At 36.3% G+C, this 24,012-nt stretch overlaps 2 protein-coding genes across 2 annotated transcripts; both read left to right on the forward strand.

Annotated features, from left to right (window-relative positions):
• Positions 1-7,271: 7,271 nt before the first annotated feature.
• LOC100664717 (olfactory receptor 52N4-like) lies at positions 7,272-8,354 on the forward strand. The gene has a single exon (XM_003423396.3). It carries the CDS (start codon positions 7,389-7,391, stop codon positions 8,352-8,354), a length of 966 nt encoding a protein of 321 aa, XP_003423444.2. The 5' UTR covers positions 7,272-7,388.
• Positions 8,355-18,977: 10,623 nt separating this feature from the next.
• Positions 18,978-20,711, forward strand: LOC100664437 (putative olfactory receptor 56B2). The gene has a single exon (XM_003423395.3). It carries the CDS (start codon positions 19,086-19,088, stop codon positions 20,043-20,045), a length of 960 nt encoding a protein of 319 aa, XP_003423443.2. The 5' UTR covers positions 18,978-19,085; the 3' UTR covers positions 20,046-20,711.
• Positions 20,712-24,012: the final 3,301 nt, after the last annotated feature.

The raw sequence follows: 24,012 nt of genomic DNA on the forward strand, positions 1-24,012 counted from the left end.
AGAGATCAAGGAATTTAGAGGTTGGCCATTGCGCATGTACATTTATCCTAGGATTGTGATGTTTTTCGGACAAAGCCCTGGACATTGGAGCCGATTGCACCCAGGTAGCTGTTTTTCTGTCCAGAAACTCAGGTATTAAAGAACATGCAAAAGAGGACTAGGGAAAGGATTTTTTTTTGTTGTTGTAGGTTGTAAGATAAAGTGAATAGAGGCTTTGAATGTACATGAAGTGCTCAAAATATTCTTAATAATACAGATTTGATTTATCCACTCAGTTTGAAAGACAGAAGTACTGTGTAGGGTTGGGTTTTCTTGGTAAATGTTTATTTCTCCAATTCTCATATTATAATCAGCGTAACTTATCATGATGATTATGAAAATTTATGTTATTTTCCTAACCAGATAGGAATCATTAGTTCTGCAGTGGCGCAAGTCAGGTATGAGTCAAACCTATGAGAAAATGGAAAGATGGCTAGAGAATAGTTCTCGATCGTGAGACCAATGGTCAGATTACTCTCGCTGCTTACTTGGCTTCCATTTGTTCCTCAAAATGAGAAATATTTTTCCTTGGTTAATATCTAGAAAGACTTAATTATCAGTATGTTTTATCCATTTTAGACAGCAACACCTACCTGGAGTGATCCACTCTCATATGGCGAGAAGAATGTGGACCTTAAGGATTGAGAATGTCCAGTGAGGAAAGAAATTTATTGTCTCTGTGCTTAGAAGATGAGGATAGACAACAGATGATATAAAAGTTATATTTTATGAACGGTGATATTTATGTATTGATGTAACTATTTCATTATCTCTGTCCATACCCACAGCATAGTATCAACCAATTTTTCTTACAAGTGAAATTAAATTATGATTCATTGAAAACATTTCAAAGTTGTTCTAGAAAAAAAAAACTAATTTAATTTGTGGTTCATATAATATTATTTTGATATAACCTTGCATCTCTAACTGAGAATATTACAAATGTATTGAGTTGGAATCTAAAATTATTGTAAAAGAATAAAGCTAGTTTTAGTAATTAAATCTATAGCTATAAAAAGTTATCGTTATTGCTTTTCTTGCTTCCAAGGAGAATTCTTCTTCTTGAATGTACTTCAAGGAGCTGTACTTCTTCCAAGACAGATTTGTTTGTCCTTGTGACAGTCCGTGGTATAGTCAATATTCTTTGCCAGCACCATAATAGAAAGGCATCAATTCTTTTGTGGTCTTCCTTATTCATTGCTCAGCTTTCGCATGCATATAAGGCAAATGAAAGTATCATGGCTTGGGTCACATGCACCTTAGTCCTCATAGTGACTTCCTTGCTTTTTAACACTTTAAAGAGGTCTTTTGTAGCAGATTTGCCCAATGCAATACATCCTTTGATTTCCTGACTGCTGCTTCAATGGGTGTTGTGGATTCAAGTAAAATGAAATCCTTCACAACTTCAACCTTTTTTCCATTTATTAGAATGTTGTTTATTGGTTCAGCTATGAGGATTTTTGTTTTCTTTATGTTCAAGTATAATCCATACTGAAGGTATAGCCTTTGATCTTCATCAGTAAATGCTTTAAGTCCTCTTCACTTTCAACAGGCAAGGTTATGTATGGTATCTGCATATCACAGGTTGTTAATAAGTCTTCCTCTAATTTTGATGCCATGTTCTTCTGTAGTCTGGCTTCTGGAATTACTTGCTAAGCATACAGATTGAATATGTATGGTAAAAGATATAACCCTGACCCACGCCTTTCCTGACTTTAAACCGCACAGTAACCTGTTGTTATGTTTTTATGACTGCATCTTGGTCTATGTACAGGTTCCTCATGAGTACAATCAAGTGTTCTAAAATTCCCATTCTTTGCAATGTTACCTGTCATTTGTTATGATACACACAGTAGAGTGCGTTTGCATACTCAGTTAAACACAGGTAAACACCTTTTCTGGTATTCTCTGCTTTCATCCAGGATTCATCTGACATCAGCAATAATGTCCCTTGTTTCAGGCCCACTTCTGAATCTGGCTTGAATTTCTAGCAGCTGTCTGTTGATGTACTGCTGCAACTGCTTTTTAATTATCTTCACAAGAATTTTTCTTGCATGTAATATTAATGATACTGTTCAATAATTTCTGCATTCCGTTGGATCACCTTTCTTAGGAATAGGCGCAAATATGGATCTCTTCCACTAGGTTGGCCAGGTAGCTGCCTTCCAAATGCCTTGGCATAGAGGAATGAGTACTTCCAGCATTGCATCTGTTTGTTGAAACGTCTAAGTTGGTATTCCACCGATTCCTGGAGCTTTGTTTTTTGTCCATGCTTTCAGTGCAGCTTGGACTTCTTCCTTCAGCATTGGTTCCTGGTCATATGTTACGTCCTGAAATGATTGAACGTCAGCCAATTCTTCTTGGTATAGTAATTCTGTGTAATCCTTACATCTTTTTTTTTTTTCTGATGCTCCTTGAGTCTTTCAATATTTTTGTCCATAAAATTCTTCAACATTGAAACATGAGGCTTGAATTTTTTTTCTTCAGTTATTTCAGCTTGAGAAAAGCTGAGCTTGTTCTTCCATTTTGGTTTTCTAACTCTAGGCTTTTACACAATTCATTATATTACTATACTTTGCCTTCTTGAGCTGCTCTTTGAAATCTTCTGTTCAATTCTTTTACTTCATCGTTTCTTCCTTTCACTTTAGCTACTAAATACTTAAGAGCAAGTTTCAGAGTCTCTACTGACACCTATTTTTTTTCCTGTCTTTTTAATAACCTTTTCCTTTCTTCATGTATGATGTTGTTGATGTCATCCTACATCATTTGTGTTCAGTCTCATCTTTGTCTTTGGTAATTAGTATTCAATGGGTCAAATCTATTCTTGAAATGGTTTCTAAATTCAGGTGGAATATACTCAAGGTACTACTTTGGCTCTTTTGGACTTGTTTTAATTTTCTTCAGCTTCGACTTGAATTTGCATATTAGCAATTAATGGCCTGTTCCACAGTTGGCCCCTGGCCTTGTTCTGAATAATGATATTGAGCTCCTCCATCATTTTTTTGCACAGATATAGTCGACTGATTCCTGTGTGTTCCAGCCTGTGAGTTCCATGTGTATAGTCACCATTTATGTTGTTGAAAAGAGCTATTTCAAGAAATAAGGATTTGGTCTTACAAAATTATATCATGTGATTTCTAGAGTTGTTTCTATCACCAAGGCCATATTTTCCATCTACTGATGCTTCTTCTTTTTTTTCCAAGGCTCACATTCCAATCATCAGTAATCATCAGTGTATCTTGATTACATGTTTGATCAGTTTCAGGCTATTGAAATTGGTAAAAATCTTCAATTTTTTCATCTTCAGTATTAGTCGTTGGTGTGTAAATTTTATTAATAATCTTATTAACTGGTCTTCCTTGTAGGTATATCCATATTGGTTTATCTCTGACAGTGTTGTATTTCAAGATAGATCTTGACATGTTCTTTTCGATGATGAATGTGACTTCATTCTTCTTCAGTTTTTCATTCCTGGTGTAGTAGATTATATGATTATCTGATTTAAAATGGCCAATACCAGTCTATTTTAGCATATTAATGCCTAGAATTTTGATCTTCAAACGTTCATTTTATTTTGACAATTTCCAATTTTTCTTGATTCATTTTTCCTACATTCCCCACTCCAATTATTAATGGATGTTTGCAGCTGTTTCTACTTATTTTGAGTCATGCCACATCAGGAAATGAAGGTCCCGAATGCTTTACTCCATCCATGTCATTAAGGTTGATTCGACTTTGAGTAGGTAGCTCTTCCCTAGTCATATTTTCAGTGCTTTCCAACTTTTTTTTTCCAACTTAAGTGGTTCATCTTCTGGCACTGTATCAGACAATCTTCTGCTGCTGTCTATAAGATGCCCAATGGCCAATAAGAAGTAAAAAGTAAGCACAGTGATTACAAACAGGATATTTTTCTCATATTTAGGGAAGATGGTTTCCAGAATAAAGCATAAGTGATCTCAGAGATATATTCCTTTTTATGAATAGACTCAATGGCAACAGGTTTGTTTTGTTCATGCTTCCCTTAAGGAGCCTTGATGGTGCAGTGATTAAGTGCTCAGCTGCCCACAGAAAAGTTGTTTGTTCAATCCTACTGGTGACTCCATGAGAGAAAGGTGTGGCATTCTGCATCTGTAAAGACTTATAGCCTTGGAAACCCTTGTGAGCTGTTCTCCTCTGTCCTGCCAGGTCACTATGAGTCAGAATCGACTTGATAGCAGTTTTTCTTCTTTTTTTTTTTTTTTTAATGTTGCTTCCCTTAATTTCTCTACTTGCTTCTGTTGCATGGGTACACAGAGCTTAGAGTTGATTGCTTGGATGTATTGAGAAGGAAATAGAGTAGTGACCTTATTTTTCAGCAACTTGTGACAATTTGGTATACACTAACGAAATATTTATCAAAAATTAATTTAAAAGGTGATCTTACTTTTTTAGTAATCAATGTGTGTGTATACATAGTTTTTAAAATTTCTTTTAATGATATCTTTGAAAGTAGTCTGAAAAATATGATGTTGTATGAAAATATGCACTATGCATATACGAGCCTGATAGAAAGAACCTTGATGGCAATTTTGATCTTCAAGGAAACACTACTCTTACGTAGAAAACCCCTATCATTCCTTTAACCATAATGCAGATTTCTAGAATTGTTTTAGCCTTGCAATTATTAGCTTCAGATCACAATTAATAGGTTAACTAATACAAAGCTAATAAGCTTCTGTATGATTAAATGAATTTACAAATTTTAAAAACATCTAAGTAATACATAACAAAGGGGGAAAAAGTATTTCAGTATTTTTTATTATTTTGGTTTATTTTAATAAACTTTATTAAACCTGAAGAAAAAAACATTTTGATACAATCAGCTTTAACTGCACTGACTCAAGCCTTTCATGTACTATTTTTCAAAGTGATCTCGATCAACGTTTTCTTGCTTTGATTTCTACTTTACCTTACATTTATATTTTCTCTCAAAATCTTAGGTGTATTCTTGATGTGTTTGATATGTTTTCTGTTTAGTCAGAAAACATTTGTCCATACTTTGAGTGTGGTTTTCTATCTTATCTTTGTCTTCTTTTACCTCAAAAAACATATTTTACGTGAACTCATGGAAATATTGAAAGGGGAAGACACCAGATCCACAAAAGGTGATTTAACACAATGAATAGGTGAAGGGGAATTTTTGCATCAAAATTATGCAACAGCTGAGGGAGTAGTACTTTTCAGAGAAGCAGGAGGACAGAAGCTCCCCAGAAGGAAGATAGATGGTATTGGTGAGGACAAGAATCGATGTGTTTAACTGTCAAGTACATAACAGTAAGAAAACGTTTCACAATTTTGACAGAGAGTTAAAATATTTTGAGATAAGTACATAAAATACTAAGCATAAATAAAAGAAATTATTAATCAAAATGAAATCTATTGAATGAGGAAGAAAATATTTTGTGACTCAGCAAGGGACAATACCTATATGATTATAAAATGTAAACATTAATGTAAACAAAAATATTTCAACTGACATACCAAGAAAAAGCATCATAGGCATATTATTTAGAAATACAGATGTAAGAGCTGGCCTTTAGTTGCTGTCAGGTCAATTCCAACTCAAGGTGACCCCATGTATGTGAGAGCAGAACTGTGCTTCACAGGGTTTTCAATGGCTGATTGTTTTATGAAGTGATCTCTAGGACTTTCTTCTGAGACAGTTCTGGGTAGACTTGAACCACTAACTTTTCAGTTAGCAGCCGAGCTCATTAATCATTTGCAGTACCAAGAGACTCCAAAAGGTAGTAGTACAGAGCTAAAATATCTGAAAGTAACTGACTGTGGGGAGCTGGACTTTAAAAGCTGGAGTATTAGAGCAGATTTTTGCTTTTCATTACTATCCTTATGGAACTTTTTGACTTTTAAAAATAAAGGTACATTTCTTTGATAAGAATTTGAAAAAATAATTTTATAAAAAGTTTAAAAAATGGTACAGTTTTGTGTTGAATGCACAACTGAGAAATTAAGAAGCCTCTTCCCTACAGTGCCTCCATTTACTCAATTGTAAAGTGCCTGATTAATAATAATACTCCCTGGGCTTATAGTGATGATTAAATGAATTAATGTCTGTAAAACGCTTAGTACAATGCCTGTTATATATTAAGCTGAAATACAAACCATAGGAACCCTGGTGGTGCAGTGGTTAGAGCCCAGGCTGCTAACCAAAATGTGGGCAGTTCAAATCCACCAGCTGCTCCTTGGAAACTGTATGGGGCAGTTTTACTCTGTCCTACAGGGTCACTATGAGTTGGAATCGACTTGATGGTAGCAGGTTTTTTTTTTTTAAGTATGATGCATTAAGAACAATAAAAATATCCGTATTATTATCTGTTGGGTTACCGATGAGATGATCAATGAGCTTTTCCTCAAGAAAACTACCAAAGGGAGAAGTGTTTATTTATTAACATTTAAATTAGACATCACAACAACATCATCAGAAAGAACATAACATTATACTTGATTACAAATCTATGAAGATTGAATCTATGTTTTTGTGTTAAAAATAATGTAGATATAATATGATTGAAACTGTGACATTGTTATCATCATTATTGGATGCTCTCAAGTTGATTTCCAACTCATACTGACCCCACAGGGTTTTCTGGCTGTTTTTTTCTTTATATTATGTAACCCTAGTGGCACAGTGGCTTAGCATTTCCTGCTAACTGAAAGGTTGGTGGTTCCAACCCACAAATCACTCCACAGGAGAAACATGTCAGTTTGTTTCCATAAGGATATGCTACCTTGGAACCCTATGAGGCAGTCCTACTCTGTACTGTAGAGTCACTATCAGTAGGAATCACTTTGATAACAATGGGTTTGATTTTTTTTAATCATCCTGAGAGCAGATCCTCAGGTCTTTTCCAGAGGAGCCGCTAGGTGGGTTTGAACAGACAACCTTTTGATTAGCAGCCAAACACTTAACTGTTGTGTTACCAGGGCTCCTTATCTGTGACATAACCACCAACAACTAAACCCATTGCCATCGAATAAATTCCTGTGGCATAAAAACCTGTTGCCGTCAGGTTGATTTGACTCTGTTAAATATGTATTTGTGGAATAAATTGATAAATTAATGAATTAACAAAGAACACATACTTCATTTAAACTATGGTTAAGTAAATATTCCGACATTAAAAATATGGTTATTTTTATATCAAAATGCAACATTTAACAGAGAGACAGAAACAGATGGGGAGAGAGAGAGACTACAAATTGATTTTTTTTTCTTCTTTTCCTAATCTAGAAGGATTAAAAATACAAAAACAAAAACTGATAAACTGCTTAACGATCATACCAGCCTGATCATGTTAATGCTGAACCAAACAGACGCGACCCCAACTTCATTCATTTTCAGAGGGATCCCAGGACTAGAGGACATGCACATCTGGATTTCCTTCCCATTCTGCTCCATGTATGTTGTGGCTATTGTAGGGAATTGTGGACTCCTCTACCTCATCCGCTCTGAGGACTCTCTGCACAGGTCCATGTACTACTTCTTGGCCATGCTTTCCCTCACTGACATTGTCATGTGCACTAGTTCAATCCCTAAAGCTCTCTGCATCTTCTGGTTCCATCTCCAGGAGATCAGCTTTAATGAATGTCTGGTTCAGATGTTCTTCATTCACACCTTCACAGGGATGGAATCTGGGGTGCTCATGCTTATGGCCTTGGACCGCTATGTGGCCATCTGCTACCCGCTGCACTATGCAACCGTCCTCACCAATCCTGTCATTGTAAAGGCTGGGCTTGCCACTTTTCTGAGAGCAGTGTTTCTCATCATTCCCTTGATTTTCCTCACTAAGCGCCTACCCTATTGCAGAGGCAACATAATACACCATACCTACTGTGACCAGTTGTCTGTAGCCAAGTTATCCTGTGGGAATATTAAGGCCAATGTTGTCTATGGTTTAATGGCTGCTTTCCTGATTGGAGGCTTTGATATTTTGTGCATCACAATTTCCTACACCATGATCCTCTGGGCGGTGATCAGCCTTTCATCAGCAGATGCTCGGCAGAAGGCCTTTAGCACCTGCACTGCCCATATCTGTGCTATTGTTTTCTCCTACAGTCCAGCTTTCTTCTGCTTCTTTTTTAACCGCTTTGGAAGCCGTACAATCCCTCCATCTTGCCACATCATTGTGGCCAATCTGTACCTTCTCCTGCCTCCCACAATGAACCCTATTGTCTATGGGGTGAAAACCAAGCAGATACGAGACTGTGTTCTAAGGATTCTTTCAGGTTCTAAGGACACCAAACCCCTCAGTACATGAAAGAGACAATTTTCAGGGAAGAGAAGGGAAGGAAAGGAAATATAATTAATGCAATGCTTCTGTCTGCTGTTTAGCCAGGAGTCAATGATGCCTTCTCAAGACTACAGTTTGTCCTTGACGATGGAATGTGTTGAGTGGTGCACTTTTCTTATGTGTCTTCAGAATTCCAACATTGCTGGAATGCCCACCACCCTCACTATGCAGGTTTACTTCCTCACTCCTGTGAAGGACTAATCTTGTTATTAACCCAAGTTTCCATGAACAAAAACCTAATGGGAAGTTGAGAAAATTGTGAAGAGAAATGAATAAAGTAGGAGATAATCTGCAGCCAGATGCCACTTCGTTTTGTTTTCAGATAGCGATGGGATCTTAAAAGTTGGAATGTGGCCATCAACCACAATGATTGGTCTCTATACACCTGGAACAACAGAGGAATAAAGGGAACCAGGAATAGGAGGAGGATATGGACCTGTGGCTAATTGCTTCCATGAAAATGTGTCTCCTCTGCCATGAGACCAGAACTGGATGGGGCCCAGATATCATTACTGAACATTTTGATGAAAGATTCTATAAACGAATCCTGATCAGGGAAAATTCAAAACAGAATTTTAAATTCTCATGGAATTCAGGTTTTCTGGAGCTATGGAGGTTGGATGAACCTCTGAGGCCATTGCCCTGAGATATTCTTTAAACCTGGGACTGAAAAATATCCCCTGAAGTCTTCTTAAAACCAAGCAATTAAAAAAAAATTACCATCAAGTCGATTCTGACTCATAGCAACCCTATAGGACACAGTAGAACTGCTCCACAGGATGTCCAAGGAGCACCTGTTAGATTCAGACTGCAGACCTTTTGGTTGGCAGCTGCAGCTCTTAACAGTTAAGCCACCAGGGTTTCCTAAAAGCCAAACAATAGTTTAGCTTAACAATTAAAGAATGCCTAGCTTGAGTATTATGCTCTTTTAAGATCTATCTACCCTCCCCCTACAAGGTATTTTTGTAAGCGCCACTATGCCAACTTCTTTACGTTACTGCAAAAAAAATTAGCACAGAGATTATAAAAATACCTGGGGAGGGGGGAGGGAGTGGTTGGCAAAGAAACATATTAAGCATGCGTTATTTGTGTAAAAATACAGTATATGGAATCAAGTTGACAACAGCAACTCAAAAGATTTGATAGAAACCTTAAGAGGCAGTGAGTTTATGTTAATGGGGGAAGAACAACTCAGAAAAGGGGGATGAGAAGGGTTGCACAACTCCATATAATCAATATCACTGAAGCTCTAATTGTTCCTTTTCTATTATTACATCTTGTTTACCAATATGGTTTTGTGTTAATCTATACCTATATCTCGCTATATATTTATTATTGACAATTACATATATTTCTATCTGTGCTTTTTGTATTGACTAGGCTATTTGTAAATCTTTTCTATTCTAAATAAACCTTACAGAAAGTTAAAAATGAGGTTGATATTTATCTGAATTTATGAATTCACCATAATTTGTGGAAATTTGACATCTATGTAATGTTATAATCTTACCCATGAATATATGTCGACAGGCACTGTACCATGAGAATTAAGAGCAAGTCCTCTAGTAGCAGATTGCTACTTCTTAACTAAGTGACTTTGGGCAAAGTGCTTGAATTTTCCATGCTTAACTTATCCATAGTTTTTTCATATATATAGTGGAGACCATTATGGTACTTCCCACAAGCAGTTGTTATTTGATAGATATAGAGATGAATACGGATGTTGATGGATAAAAATTTTAGTGCCTGAAACGAGTGCTCAGTAGTCTACGATACTATTTCTATATTGATTCATGTCTTCCTGTGTTTTTTTAAAGTTTTTAAAATTTTATAGATAAATATATTTACATTCATCTTTCTATTCATTTCTATATGCTATATACAGTATTTTTTGCTACACAGTATTTTTTGCTATTGTAACTGTGATTTTTTTCCTGTTATCTCTTCTACTAGATCAGTGCAGAGGAGAGTAAAATTACTGCTTATTCTAAACTGATGTGCTATCCAACAACTCTGTTCCCCTTTTTTATTTCAACTGTCTGTCCCGGTGCTGTTTATAGATCACACATTATTAGAAAATAGTGACAGTTTTATCTCTCTCTTTCCTAATGGTATACCACTGGTGTATTGTTTTTCTCTCTTTCGTCTTTGTTAAATCCACTAGTATATGGTGATAATGAATATAGTTGTTTTGCTCTTCATGTTAAAAGGATTGAGTTTAAACTGTTTTATTCGAGTATTATGCAAGCTGTGTCTTTTTGGTATATGTGTTTTATCAAACTAAAAATATTCATTCTTTGTTTCATGAGTGTTTTTTAGTTGTAAATAGTTATAATAGAACACTACAAAATTCTACAAATAATAAGATAGTTTGTTGCTTCATTGTTTAAAATTTATAGCAAATGAATAAGTCTAAACATAGTAAATGTTCACCAAATATTCACTGATTGTGTGTTTTTGTGTGACTAATGAATGGATAGGCCTTTTATATTGACCTTTTATATGTGAATTAAACTAACTGAAAGAGTGGAAAGAAAGTTCACTATTTGTGAAGAGTGTATTTTGAAAGCCTATATTTGCTGACAAAGATCAAAGACTGCAGCCTTCAGTATGGATTGCCCCTTAACATAAAGAAAACTGGGCCAATAAGCAACTTCATGATAAGTGGAGAAAAGACTGAAGTTGTCAAGGATTTCATTTTACTTGGATCTACAATCAATGCCCATGGAAGCAGCAATCAAGAGACCAGATGATATATTATATTGGGAAAATCTGCTGAAAGAGACCTCTTTAAAGGGTTGAAAAGTAATGATGTCAATTTGAGGAGAAAGGTGCACCTGACCTAAGTCATGGTATTTTTAATTGCTGCATACGCTTGAGAAGGCTTAACAATGAATAAAGAAGGCCAAAGAGGAATTGATGCCTTTGAATTTTGGTGTTGACAAAGAATATTGAATGGGCTGCCAGAAAAACAAATAAATCTGTCCCAAAAGAAGTACAGCCAGAATGTTACTTAGAAGAAAGGGTGGTGAGGTTTTGTCTCACATACTTTGGATATGTTATCAGGGAGGATCAGTTCTTGGAGAAGGACATCAGGCTTGGTAAAGTGGATGGTTATTGAAAAAGAGGAAGACCATCAAAGAGATAGATTGACACAGTGGCTGCAACAATGGGCTCAAGATAGCAACAATTGTGAGGATGGTGCAGGACTGGGCAATGTTTTGTTCTGTCACTAAGGTCGCTATGAGTCAGAACCGACTTGACAGCACTTAACAACCATTTATTGACATCTATGAAGTATGAAACATTTTGCTAGACACTCAAAACACAGATTTGAATAAGGTTTACCCCTCTACTCAGAGATTTTACAACTGTGCAGGGGCAGGGAGGGGGGTAAAGGTGAAATGAAAAAAACGGGAAAGGCTTAAATAGTTAGGCAGTATTAATATTGCTAGCAGTGAGAAATGTATAAACAGAAGGTTTGTTATAGAAATGGAATTTGAGATAGGCCTCAAAACAAGGCAAAATATGACCAGTAGAAATTTTAATCTAGTCAGAGAAATCACAAAACCTTGGGGTTTTTGGTACAGTTGGAGTCAATGGGAAATAGTGAGTACATGAATTCAAAGTGCAGTACTACCACTTACTAACTCTGTGACATCACACAAACTTCTTAACTTTTATGTGCCTCAGTTTCCCCATCTATAAATTAGAATAAATAATTGTACCTAACACAATGGGAGTTATAATGAGGATAACTTAAAAAAAAATATGTAACACCCTTAAAATAATTTATGGTATGTAGGAAGTACTGCATAAGTGTTCGCTATTTTTATTATGGAATGAGTAAAATACTTCTAAATCTTACTAGCATAAAGTGAGTTTATCTGTCATTTGTGACAAGTGGTTTGGAAAGGTGTGTTGTGGATACTTTACGCTATTAAAATATGTATGTGTAGTGATAAGTCTAAAAAATGAAATATTGTAAAATCACATGGTTTTCTGGGATGGTGTTTATTTGTGTGAGGTGGAGGATAAGACTAGGATGGTTGATTAAACTCTTCCCAAAGACCACTCCTGGGCTTATCCACAAAGAATCAAGTCACCCTGAAGCCTACCACAGAGCTAAGAGCATCTTTTCTTCCCTCTCTATAACGGAGCTCAGTCTTCCCAAACAAAAGGCAACATGATGCAAGAATCACGAGTTTCTTTTCTCTGGTGGTTTATCAATCACTTAATATCATTTGATATCTAGAGCTCACCGAACCAATTATTTTTTGAGTGTCTTCTGTTACTCAAAATTAGACAGGTTCTAGAGACACAAGTTCTAAGAGAACACAGGTTCTAAGACACAAGAAAAAGTGATTATGAAATTTCTGCATTTGCATTTGCAAAAATGGTCAGTATAGAGAGAAGTCATATATATATATTTTTTTCTTCAAAATATTTTCCAAAAGATTCTCCTTAAAGAGAAGGCTACTTAGATATTTGCACCCATGTATACCTACATTTAATAAGATCTAGCTTAACCATTTTTTTTTTTTTAGCTTAACCATTGGCAAATTAGGATGTTAGCTTAATAATATGATCTGAGTATTTGTCCCTAATTATGTCCACCCCTGGGTTTGACTGTCCTCAGGCTGACACAGGTTTTGTGGCTTTGGGGAGTTCACTTTATCTCCAGCACAGCTGATCCCTGAATTTCTCTGCGCTGGTCATAAAAAGCTAGAGTCCATCTGCAGTAGGTGTCAACCAGCTCCTGGTATGCGAAGATCCCTACTCAAGACTGGATGACCTTGCTCCCTGACAGGCTGCAGTAAGTACACAGCTGGGCTGAGGCCAGTCTTTTCAACCTTCTGCAGAGATTTGGAGAAGCCTTACAGAGCTCTGCTGCTAATGTAAAGGTCTGCAGTTTGAATCCACCAGATGCTCCTTGGAAACCCTATGTGGCAGTTCTACTCTGTCCTACACGGTCATTTTGAGTGGAAATTGACTTGATAGAAACAGTTTTTTTTTTTTTTTTTTTTTTTTGGTACAGAAGATTAGGACTCAGCTGTGATAAGAGCATGTGCACTAGTTATTGTTCCTACTAAAAAAAAAAAAAAAACTAAAGCAGCCTGTTTTTTCACAATTGTCACCTCTTGTGTTTTTTTTAAATACCTGTCGCCTCCAATTGATTGATCCTGGACAATGCTTTAGGAATCCTCCTGCACAACTAAGCCAGCTGGTGATATTTAAAACAAAAACAGTTTCAGAGCTAATTTTGCTTCAGGTCCAAAACGCTTATTCGCAAGCAGACACAGGTTCTTAAGACTCAGTCTTTAAATGGCGGATTTCCTTGTTCTCTGCCTTTTTAGGAGCTCCACTAGGACAGTGATGGAATAATACTAGAGGGACAGAATAATCCTCCAATGACTCTTTCAAGTGAGGCACACTCTGAGCCAAATTAACCTGAGTACTGAAAATTTTATAGGAACTTGACATGACTTAATATTAAATGTTCCATATCCACTATGTCCCAATACATAAATATATTAAATTATAGTGAAGTATATTAGCACCAATATTCTTCGGAATCATTCTCATTGTTCTGTGAGATTTTATTAGATTTTTTGAATCTTTATAATTCTTCAGAAAGTTTTCCGAGCCCAGTGTTCAGCAGGCCGTATAGTTTGTACGAATATTCTTCCTAGTTTTTTCTTAGCTCTCTGGCTTCTAATAAACAGGTTCCTGGCGTCAGGTCTTGATGGCTGCTGTCCTGTCTGAGGGAATACTCATCTAGACTTCATTAAATTGAATATATAAATACTAATTTTCATTGTATCTGGAAAGGATCTTAATTAAGAACTTTCATAAATTTCATTCTTATTTAAGGAGCTAGAAATGAATAATCGTTTTTTTTTTAGAATTGATGCCTTTGAATTATGGTGTTGGAGCCCTGGTTTTGAAGTGGTTAAGAGCTATGACTGCTAACCAAAAAGCCAGTAGTTTTGAATCCACCCGCTGCTCCTTGGAAACCCTATGGGGCAGTTCTGCTCTGTCCTATAGGGTCTCTGTGAGTCAGAAAATATCGAATATATCATGGACTGCCAGAAGAATGAATAAATCTGTCTTGGAAGAAGTACAGCCAGAGCGCTCCTTAGAAGCAAGGATGGTGAGAGTTCATCTCACGTACTTGAACATGTTATCAGGAGGGACCAGTCACTGGAGAAGGACATCATGCTTGGTAAAGGTCAGCAAAAAAGAGGAAAACCCTCAGTGAGATGGATTAACACAGTGGGTGCAACAATGGGCTCAAACATAGCAATAATTGTGACCATGGCACAGGACTGGGCAGTGTTTTATTCTGTAGTACATGGGGTCACTATGAGTTGGAACCAACTCCTTGGCACCTAACAACAACAACTTATAGATTACAGCCATGGATTCTAGGGGTTAAGGAAAAATTTCAGGTTCATAGGGCCACATATAGCCACATTTTTATCTAAAATATTTGATCATTTGTAAGAATGACATAGTTTTTCACATTTCTAAAGGGTTGTCTACAGAATTTCTTGGTGTTTCAGTCTAGATCATTATGTTTTCTAAGGTAGATGCCAGGTGTACTTCTTTCTTACTAATCCACTAGCATTTTGCACTAATGCAATATAGCATACTAGGCTACAGCAATCAGTAGAAATTGAGATTGTGGGTGCCCCTGACTTGTTCATTCAATAAGCAGTTATCTTTGAATTTTCACTAGATAATACATATTATATTATAAAAGTCCTCCTTTTTCCTTGTTTAAGTTAGTAAAAAAGTTATAAATGGATATAATCGAATACTTCTCTGATCCATCTGAGCTGTTGTTACTGTTTCCTTTTAATTTCTTAATGTAGTGAATTACAATTAAAATATTTCCAGTGTTAATCCTTACTTCGTGATGCGTGAAATGTGTTTTTATATTTTGCATAATTAGATTTGCTAATATTGGGTAATTGTAGTTGAAATAGTCTAATTTTTTTTCTCTTAAAATGCCTTTTCCAATTGGAAATTGTCTTAGTTGAGCTTAGTCTTACGACTCCTTGACAACATACACAGGGTAGTAATTATATAATGGAAGATTTATTAAAATTCTTTGGCATATTTTTCTGGTGTTTTTAGATTTCCAATTTATGTTTTACTTTCATCCATTACTTTTACTCAGTTTTAGAGAATTACGTAGTCTCTGAAAATTATACTGGAATTCTAAATTTTTAATTTTCAATGGTAAAGTAATTTACTATATTCTTTAAACCAAAACCAAATCAAACCTGTTGCCGTCCATTGGATTCCAATTCATAGTGACCCTATAGGACAGAGTAGAACTGCCCCATAGGATTTCCAAGGAGTGGCTGGTGGATTCAAGCTACTGGCTTTTTGGTTATCAGCCAAGCTTTTAATAAGTTCTTTAGTATTTTTAAAATTAATTTTTCTGCATGACGTTTCCCGATTCCTGTCTTAGTTATTGTTTTTGTGTCTTATCTTTGTTTTCCCTTACACAGTTATTTAGATTTGTCTATCTTATGACTGTCTTTAAATAATAAGGCTTTCATTTTTAGAGAATTCAAATTATTTTCTAATTCCAGTAATCTGTATTTTTGCTTTCTTTATGTTTACTCTATAACCAGTTATTACAATTCCTTGAGTTAACTGATTAGTCCACTAATTTCTAAACAATTTTTTGTTTGTAATATATATATTTAGAGTTATGGATTTATCAAATAAAATTTTAACCATATTCTTAAAATTTTTAGATTCTCATTGTTCTTTAATTTTTGTCATTTCTATTATTACTTTATATTGGAGTCATTTATTATTTCATAGCATAGTTAATTTTTTTCCAAAGGTTATGCATTTTTTTAATTTCATTTATATCAGTTATGCTGATTTTGCGTTTTGCTTTATGATATTAATGGTATTAATTCTTTGTTATTTCTTGCTTATGACCTAACACATGGTTGATACTCATAAATATTCTGTATGCTTAAAATAATCTGTAATCTCTTATCTTTTGCATGTAGGTTTATAGGGTAATTTGATTTTAACGGGCCTTCTGACAAAATATTTATCTCACACTCATTGTTTTCTTCACTTCTGCTCTCTTCATTGTGTAGCTGTGCTGACTGCTCCAAGAAGCATGAATATTCCCAAGTAGGGGAAAGTTAGGAAACGCTGGTGACATAATGGTTAAGATCTATGGCTACTAAACAAAAGGTCAGCAGTTGAAATTCATCAGACGCTCGTTGGAAACCATATGGGGCAGCTCTACTCTTTCCTATAGGGTCACTATGAGTCAGAATTGACTCGACAGCAATTGGTTGCCTTGGTTGTTTTTTAGGGGGAAGTTAAAGAATACTGGGATTTCCAGTCTGTATTTCCCTCTTTTATAGTTGCTTGACTTTAGTCAACTCATTAGCATTTCTGTATATCAGTTTTCACCCACGATATTGGTATACTAAGCTACTTCATATATTTTAAATGAAAATTAAATAATACTCATTTGTGTTTCACAAACTCTCAAGTATTGAAATAACAAGAAGACTTTTTATGCTATTCTATATTCTTAAATATATATTAAATGAAGCAGGAAGCATCAAAAGAAGATGGAAGGAATACACAGAATCATTATACCAAAAAGAATTAGTCGATATTCAACTATTTCAAGAGGTGGCATATGATCAGGAACCGATGGTACTGAAGGAAGAAGTCCAAGCTGCTCTGAAGGCATTGGTGAAAAGCAAGGCTCCAGGAATTGGTGGAATATCAACTGAGATGTTTCAACAAACAGATGCATCTCCGGAGGTGCTCACTCGTCTATACCAAGAAATATGGAAGACAGCTTCCTGGCCAACTGACTGGAAGAGACCCATATTTATGCCTATTCCCAAGAAAGGTAATAGAACCGAATGTGGAAATTACAGAACAATATCATTAATATCACACACAAGCAAAATTTTGTGAAGATTATTCAAAAACGGCTGCAGCAGTATATCGACAGGGAACTGCCAGAAATTCAGGCTGGTTTCAGAAGAGGACGTGGAACCAGGGGTATCATTGCTGATGTCAGATGGATCCTGGCTGAAAGCAGAGAATACCAGAAGGATGTTTACCTGTGTTTTATTGATTATGCAAAGGCATTCGACTGTGTGGATCATAACAAACTATGGATAACACTGCAAAGAATGGGAATTCCAGAGCACTTAATTGTGCTCATGAGGAACATTTACGTGGATCAAGAGGCAGTTGTTCTGACAGAACAAGCGGATACTGATTGGTTTAAAGTCAGGAAAGGTGTGCGTTAGGGTTGTATTCTTTCACCATACCTATTTAATCTATATGGTGAACAAATAATCCGAGAAGCTGGACTATATGAAGAAGAACGGGGCATCGGGGTTGGAGGAAGACTCATTAACAACCTGCGTTATGCAGATGATACAACCTTGCTTGCTGAAGGTGAAAAGGACCTGAAGCACTTACTAGTGAAGATCAAAGACCACAGCCTTCAGTATGGATTACACCTCAACATAAAGAAAACAAAAATCCTCACAACTGGACCAATGAGCAACATCACGATTAGTGGAGAAAAGATTGAAGTTGTCAAGGATTTCATTTTACTTGGATCCACAAGGAACAGCCACGGAAGCAGGAGTCAAGAAATCAAAAGACGCATTGCATGGGGCAAATCTGCTGCAAAGGACATCTTCAAAGCGTTGAAGAGCAAAGATGTCACCCTGAAGACTAAGGTGCACCTGACCCAAGTCATGATATTTTCAGTCGCATCATATACATGTGAAAGCTGGACAATGAATAAGGAAGACCGAAGAAGAGTTGACACCTTTGAATTGTGGTGTTGGCGAAGAACATTGAATATACCATGGACTGCCAAAAGAACGAACAGATCTGTCTTAGAAGAAGTATTGCCAGAATGCTCCCTAGAGGCAAGGATGGTGAGACTGCGTCTTACATACTTTGGACATGTTGTCAGGAGGGATCAGTACCTAGAGAAGGACATCATGCTTGGTAGAGTACAGGGTCAGCGGAAAAGAAAAAGACCCTCAATGAGGTGGACTGACACAGTGGCTGCAACAATGAGCTCAAGCATAACGATTGTAAGGATGGCGCAGGACCGGGCAGTGTTTCGTTCTTTTGTGCATAGGGTCGCTATGAGTCGGAACCGACTCGATGGCACTTAACAACAACAACAACATATTCTTATTTGTTGTCTGAAAGTCACCATGCATGTGTACTTCTACTGTGAGTCTATGCATTAACTCTAAAATTAAACCAACCCATTAACAAACCCAAACTGAGGGGTCCAGGCTGTGGTATCATCGCACTTTCATCTTGTCCTGTTTCTGGGACTTACTAGATGGAAGATCATGAGCCAGGACTTGGTTTTCTCCAAAGTTCTATTTTCTGTTATAAGAAGGTAGAAATAATATGACCTGTCTTACAGAGTTTTTGTGATGATTAACTGAATTAGCTCATAGAATGTATTATCACAGTTCCTGTTTCATAAGAAATGCCCAACAAATGTTTAGTGGGGTAATGAGAATAATGAAGATGATGGTGATCTCTCTTTTAATATCATGATTGGGAACAAAAGCTTTAAAAAAAAAAACTGTGATAGACTTAATCAAGAATAATAACCTTGAATAATTTTCCTTTTAGGGAAGCATGTTCCAGTCTCTCAGAAGTTCCAATAGCTCTAAGTTCCAGGTCTCTGAGTTCATCCTGATGGGATTCCCAGGCATTCAGGAGTGGCAACACTGGCTCTCCCTGCCCTTGGCTCTGCTCTACCTCTTAGTTCTTGGTGCCAATATCCTTATCCTGATCACCATTAACCAAGAGGCTGTATTGCACCAGCCTATGTACCATTTTCTGGGCATCCTGGCTGTGGTGGACATGGGCTTGGCTACCACCATCATGCCCAAGATTTTGGCCATCTTATGGTTCAATGCTAAGGCCATCAGTCTCCCTGAGTGCTTTTCTCAGATGTATGTCATACATTGTTTTGTGACCATGGAGTCAGGCATCTTCCTCTGCATGGCTATTGATAGATATGTAGCCATTTGCCGACCTCTACAATATTCATCAGTAATTACTGAATCTTTTGTGGTCAAAGCAACTGTATTAATGACACTCAGAAACAGCCTGTTAACCATCCCAGTACCTGTGTTGGCTTCTCAGAGGCACTACTGCTTCCAGAATGAAATTGAGCATTGTCTGTGCTCTAACCTTGGAGTGACTAGCCTCTCCTGTGATGACAGGACAATCAACAGCATCTACCAGCTACTTCTGGCTTGGACACTCATGGGCAGTGACCTGGGTATGATTATTTTATCATATGCTTTGATACTGCAGTCTGTGCTAAGGTTGAATTCAGCAGAAGCTGCCTCTAAGGCCCTGAGCACCTGCACTTCCCATCTCATTCTAATTCTTTTCTTCTACACAGTTGTCGTTGTCATTTCCATTACTCACAGTGCAGCAATGACAGTTCCCCTCTTCCCAGTTCTACTCAATGTGTTACATAATGTCCTTCCTCCTGCCCTCAACCCTGTGGTCTATGCACTCAAGAACAAGACACTCAGGCAGGGCTTGAGGAAGGTACTTAGACTGGGGATCAAGAATAACTAACGTGGAGATGGTGCTCATGCTTGTTAATTTCCCCGTATACTTATCAACATATTCTCTGAAGATTGCTGAGTGCAGAAGAGATAAGGAAAAGGGATACTATGCCAGATCTTCATTAGTATAAGGAATCAGTGACAACTACTGAAATTTAAAAAAGGGAGGAGGGATCACTAATATTTGAAATCTTTGTAAGTTAAGCAAAAATCTTAATAGAGTAACATAATGATGTTGATTGTCTCAAAGAATCCAAGAAAAGAACAACTGGGATATGTGGATATGTTGCCTGAACTTCCTCAGGCCTCTCTCGTATTACTTCCTATGGATTTTCTACATTCTTTGTTCTTGCTGCAGAATATCTTTCTTCATTTCTCAGTTGACAAGCGAAAAAAAAAAAAACACCTATTGCCAAAATGGATCACATTCGTTAGTTCAAGAAATTTCAGAATAATTTGGAATATACTATCCCTATGTCAGTTATCCAGGGAACCATTCTCATTGGTCTAGTTTGGATTGGGTAATCCATTCTGGAATAATTGACTATGGTCGAAGAGTCATATCCTTGATGGATCGCTGAATAGAGTAATTAAATAGCCCTTACAGTACCAATGAAACAAAAACTCCTAAAATCATGATCATAGTACCCTTTCACTGAACTTAATGAAAACTATTACAACCTGAATGTCTAGAAGAAAAAACTATATGTATTTTTATATTTTGGTAGAACTTAAAAAATTTATATGGTTTAAGCACTCCCAAAATTTCATATTTTGAACACTCAGGACTTCTAAATTTATTGTACTGCAAGATGGCTTCCAAGGTTTCATGTTGATAAATTGGTAAGAGATGAAAGGGCAGTGCCAGAGAGAGGAGGAGTGTTACTGAGCAAGCAAGCAAAACAAAATAAGATAAAACAAATAACACTTGATATATTTTATATTGGGGTGGGGAAACATTCTCATAACTTCACTGTTATAAAATACACAGTGAGCATTAAAAATGAAAAAGCATCAGAACTGGATTTCATACTGCCAGTGCCATGGTTTCATTATCCTTAAAATACTTCACAGGTGATTATCACCAAAAGACCAGGGTCTTGTTCAAGATAATTTTTTTTTCATTTTTCATTTATTCTCCTACCTTAGGTCATCCATCATGTCACGGATGCTTCATTTACTCAAAGCCACCTCCCATTCAACTCAAGCTTATTTGGGGAACTTCTCTAAGTCATCTAATTGCAAAATCAAGTCATCTTGTGTTTTATTTACAGTCTATTATTTATATATAATGTAATTTATTTAACTGGTGAATTGACATGGATTACAAACTGCATGTGATAAACAAGAAAAAATTGAAATTGATGGAAATAGGACCTAAGGGATATATAAACAGGGAAATATAGTCTAGTTATACCATTATTAGACCTTTACACATCATGGCTACAAAAACCAACAATTCTGGTAAATTATAAAGTTTGTAAAACCTAATTAAAACCAGTCATTCTGAGGAAGCCCATCATTTCTAATTCTGAGATGTGAGTGGCATTATTTTAAATGGTACCAAATCAAGATTGCAGAGCCCTGGTGGTGTAGTGGTTAAGAGTTCCCCTGCTAACCAAAGGCTGGCAGTCAGCTGTTCCTTGGAAGCCCTCTGAGGCAGTTTTACTCTGTCCTATTGGAAACCCTGGTGATGTAATTGTTAAGTGCTAAGGCTGATAACCAGAAGTTCAGCAGTTCGAATCCACCAGGTGCTCCTTGGAAACTCTGTGAGACAGTTCTTCTCTGTCCTGTAGGGTCACTATGAGTTGGAATCGACTTGACAGGAACTGTTTCTTTTTTTTTTTTTTTATAGGATTGCTATGAGTCAGAATCGACTCCATGGCAATGGGTTTGGTTTTGGTTAACAGGTTATAGGGTCACTATGAGTGGAAATTGACTCGTCTGCGATGGGTTTTTTTTTTTTTTTGGTTTTAATTAAGATCCAGTTGGTGTCTTGGAAGTGCAGTTGTTAAGAGTTTGGCTGCTAACCCAAAGTAGTTCAGTTCTACCAGTTGCTCCTTAAAAACCTTATGGGGCAGTTCTACTCTGTCCAATAATGTCCTTGTGAGTTGGAATTGACTCCACGGCAACAGGTTTTTTTTTTTTTAATCAAGGTACTAGTGGTATAGTTTATTGCCTTTCTAATAGCATTTCTACAATAAATATAATTGGATGTTTCTTATTGTTGTTTAATATAGTGCACCTAGCAAGGCTAAGGAAACAAGAAAAGGAAATTCATTAAGAGCAGTTTTATAAGGATGCAACATTGTGTTTTTGTTATAAAGCTCTCTATTATTCTTTCTCATTTAAGTGTAAAATTTAGAATATATAGATGAGTGCAGAAATTGCATTTTCTTCAGCCAATTCTTTATAAACATCACTTTTATCTGAGTTTTTCATATAAATTCAAGACTATCAATGCTAGTAGGATTGAGAGTATAGCTAGAATAATGTGTTGCTGATTAAGGATTGAGCTATATTTTTTACAATCACCTGGTTAAAAGGTAGGTACAGGCTTGCCATAAAAAACTGCATTAAATGCTCCCTCAACAACATAATCATAGAACCTTCTTAGTTCTCCCAATAATGCAATTTATATCGTAGCATATGTATCTGTTATATATCTATCTGGGCCTCTGGACCAATTATCTTATGAAAGGAGCAATGACTAACTAATAGCCAGCTATTAACCACTATGCCACCAGGGCTCCATACTTATAATAGTTGTTTTAAATTTCTTATATGCTAATTCCATCATCATATAATTCTGGATCTGATTCGATAGGTAGAATCAATACAAGTCATCGCTCATGTTTTCTACCTCTTAATATATCAAGTAAAATTTTTTACTGTATTCTAGACCTTGAGTTTTATGTTCTCGGTGTTTTCCTTAAAGAGTGTTCTTGCTTGCAGTTGAGTTATTTGTGGATCAGCTTCATCATTCTGAAGTTTGTTTTTATTATTTGTTGGGAAAGCCTAGAGTAGCACTTACGTGAGGGCTCATTTTGCCCTACAGCTAAGAAGTGTCCTTGCTGGGGTCTGCAGAGAATGCTCTGCATCTTCAACAAGGTCTCCTAATTCTGAGTCAGAGCTCAGTTCCACTTGCTATGACAACTGTCCAGTCTACAGCTTTCCAGTTGTTCTTTATCCAGCCTCACTCCCAGAGTTTCATCTATGGTTAGTATTCAGCAACAGACTTAAACATTCACTTATGAAGATTTATGGAATTTTCTCTGCATTGCTCTCTCCTCTCCAGTATTCTCATCCCAAACTTCCAGCCTCCTCAGTCTTCCTGAATTCCAAGTCTCTCTTCTCTGCTCAGTGATAATGTCATGCTCTGTTTGGGCTTCCCTTCCCTGTACTGTGGCCTAGAAAGTCCTTCAAGGCAGAAAGCCATAGCAATAATAGATCTCACTTCATTTTTTTTTTTTTCCTTTCTTTCTTTTAGGGATTATATTCCTTCACTGCAAGTTGTCCAACATCTTAATAAATTTCTTTCATATATTTTGTCCAATTTTCTAGTTGTTTGCATTGATAGTACAAGTTTTAGTCCCAGTTACTCTCTTGTATCTAGAAGCAGAAATCTCTTATGATTTATATGACTTTGAAAAAAATATTTAGTTTCTTTAAAACAAGTTCTATTATATCAAATGTGAATAATAGGTGACTATCTTACAAAATGCCTATGAAGATTACATCAGAGAATGCAGGGATTGCAACATCACCACTACCACTATCTTCTTGCTAGACAACACTAACTATATTTAAATATAGAAACTTATAAAACATAACTTCTTTTTTTTTTCCAAAAGGGAGGAGGAAATCCTTTTAAAAAGAAATGTATAGGAAAATAAGCTAGAGGTTATATCACAGGGAAAATATGCCTGATTTTGCAAATAGAGAGAAATAAAAAAGCAAGGCCCTGAAGTTCAGAT

The sequence above is a fragment of the Loxodonta africana genome, chromosome 7 (genome assembly GCF_030014295.1).
Source record: "Loxodonta africana isolate mLoxAfr1 chromosome 7, mLoxAfr1.hap2, whole genome shotgun sequence".
Classification (NCBI taxonomy): domain Eukaryota; kingdom Metazoa; phylum Chordata; class Mammalia; order Proboscidea; family Elephantidae; genus Loxodonta; species Loxodonta africana.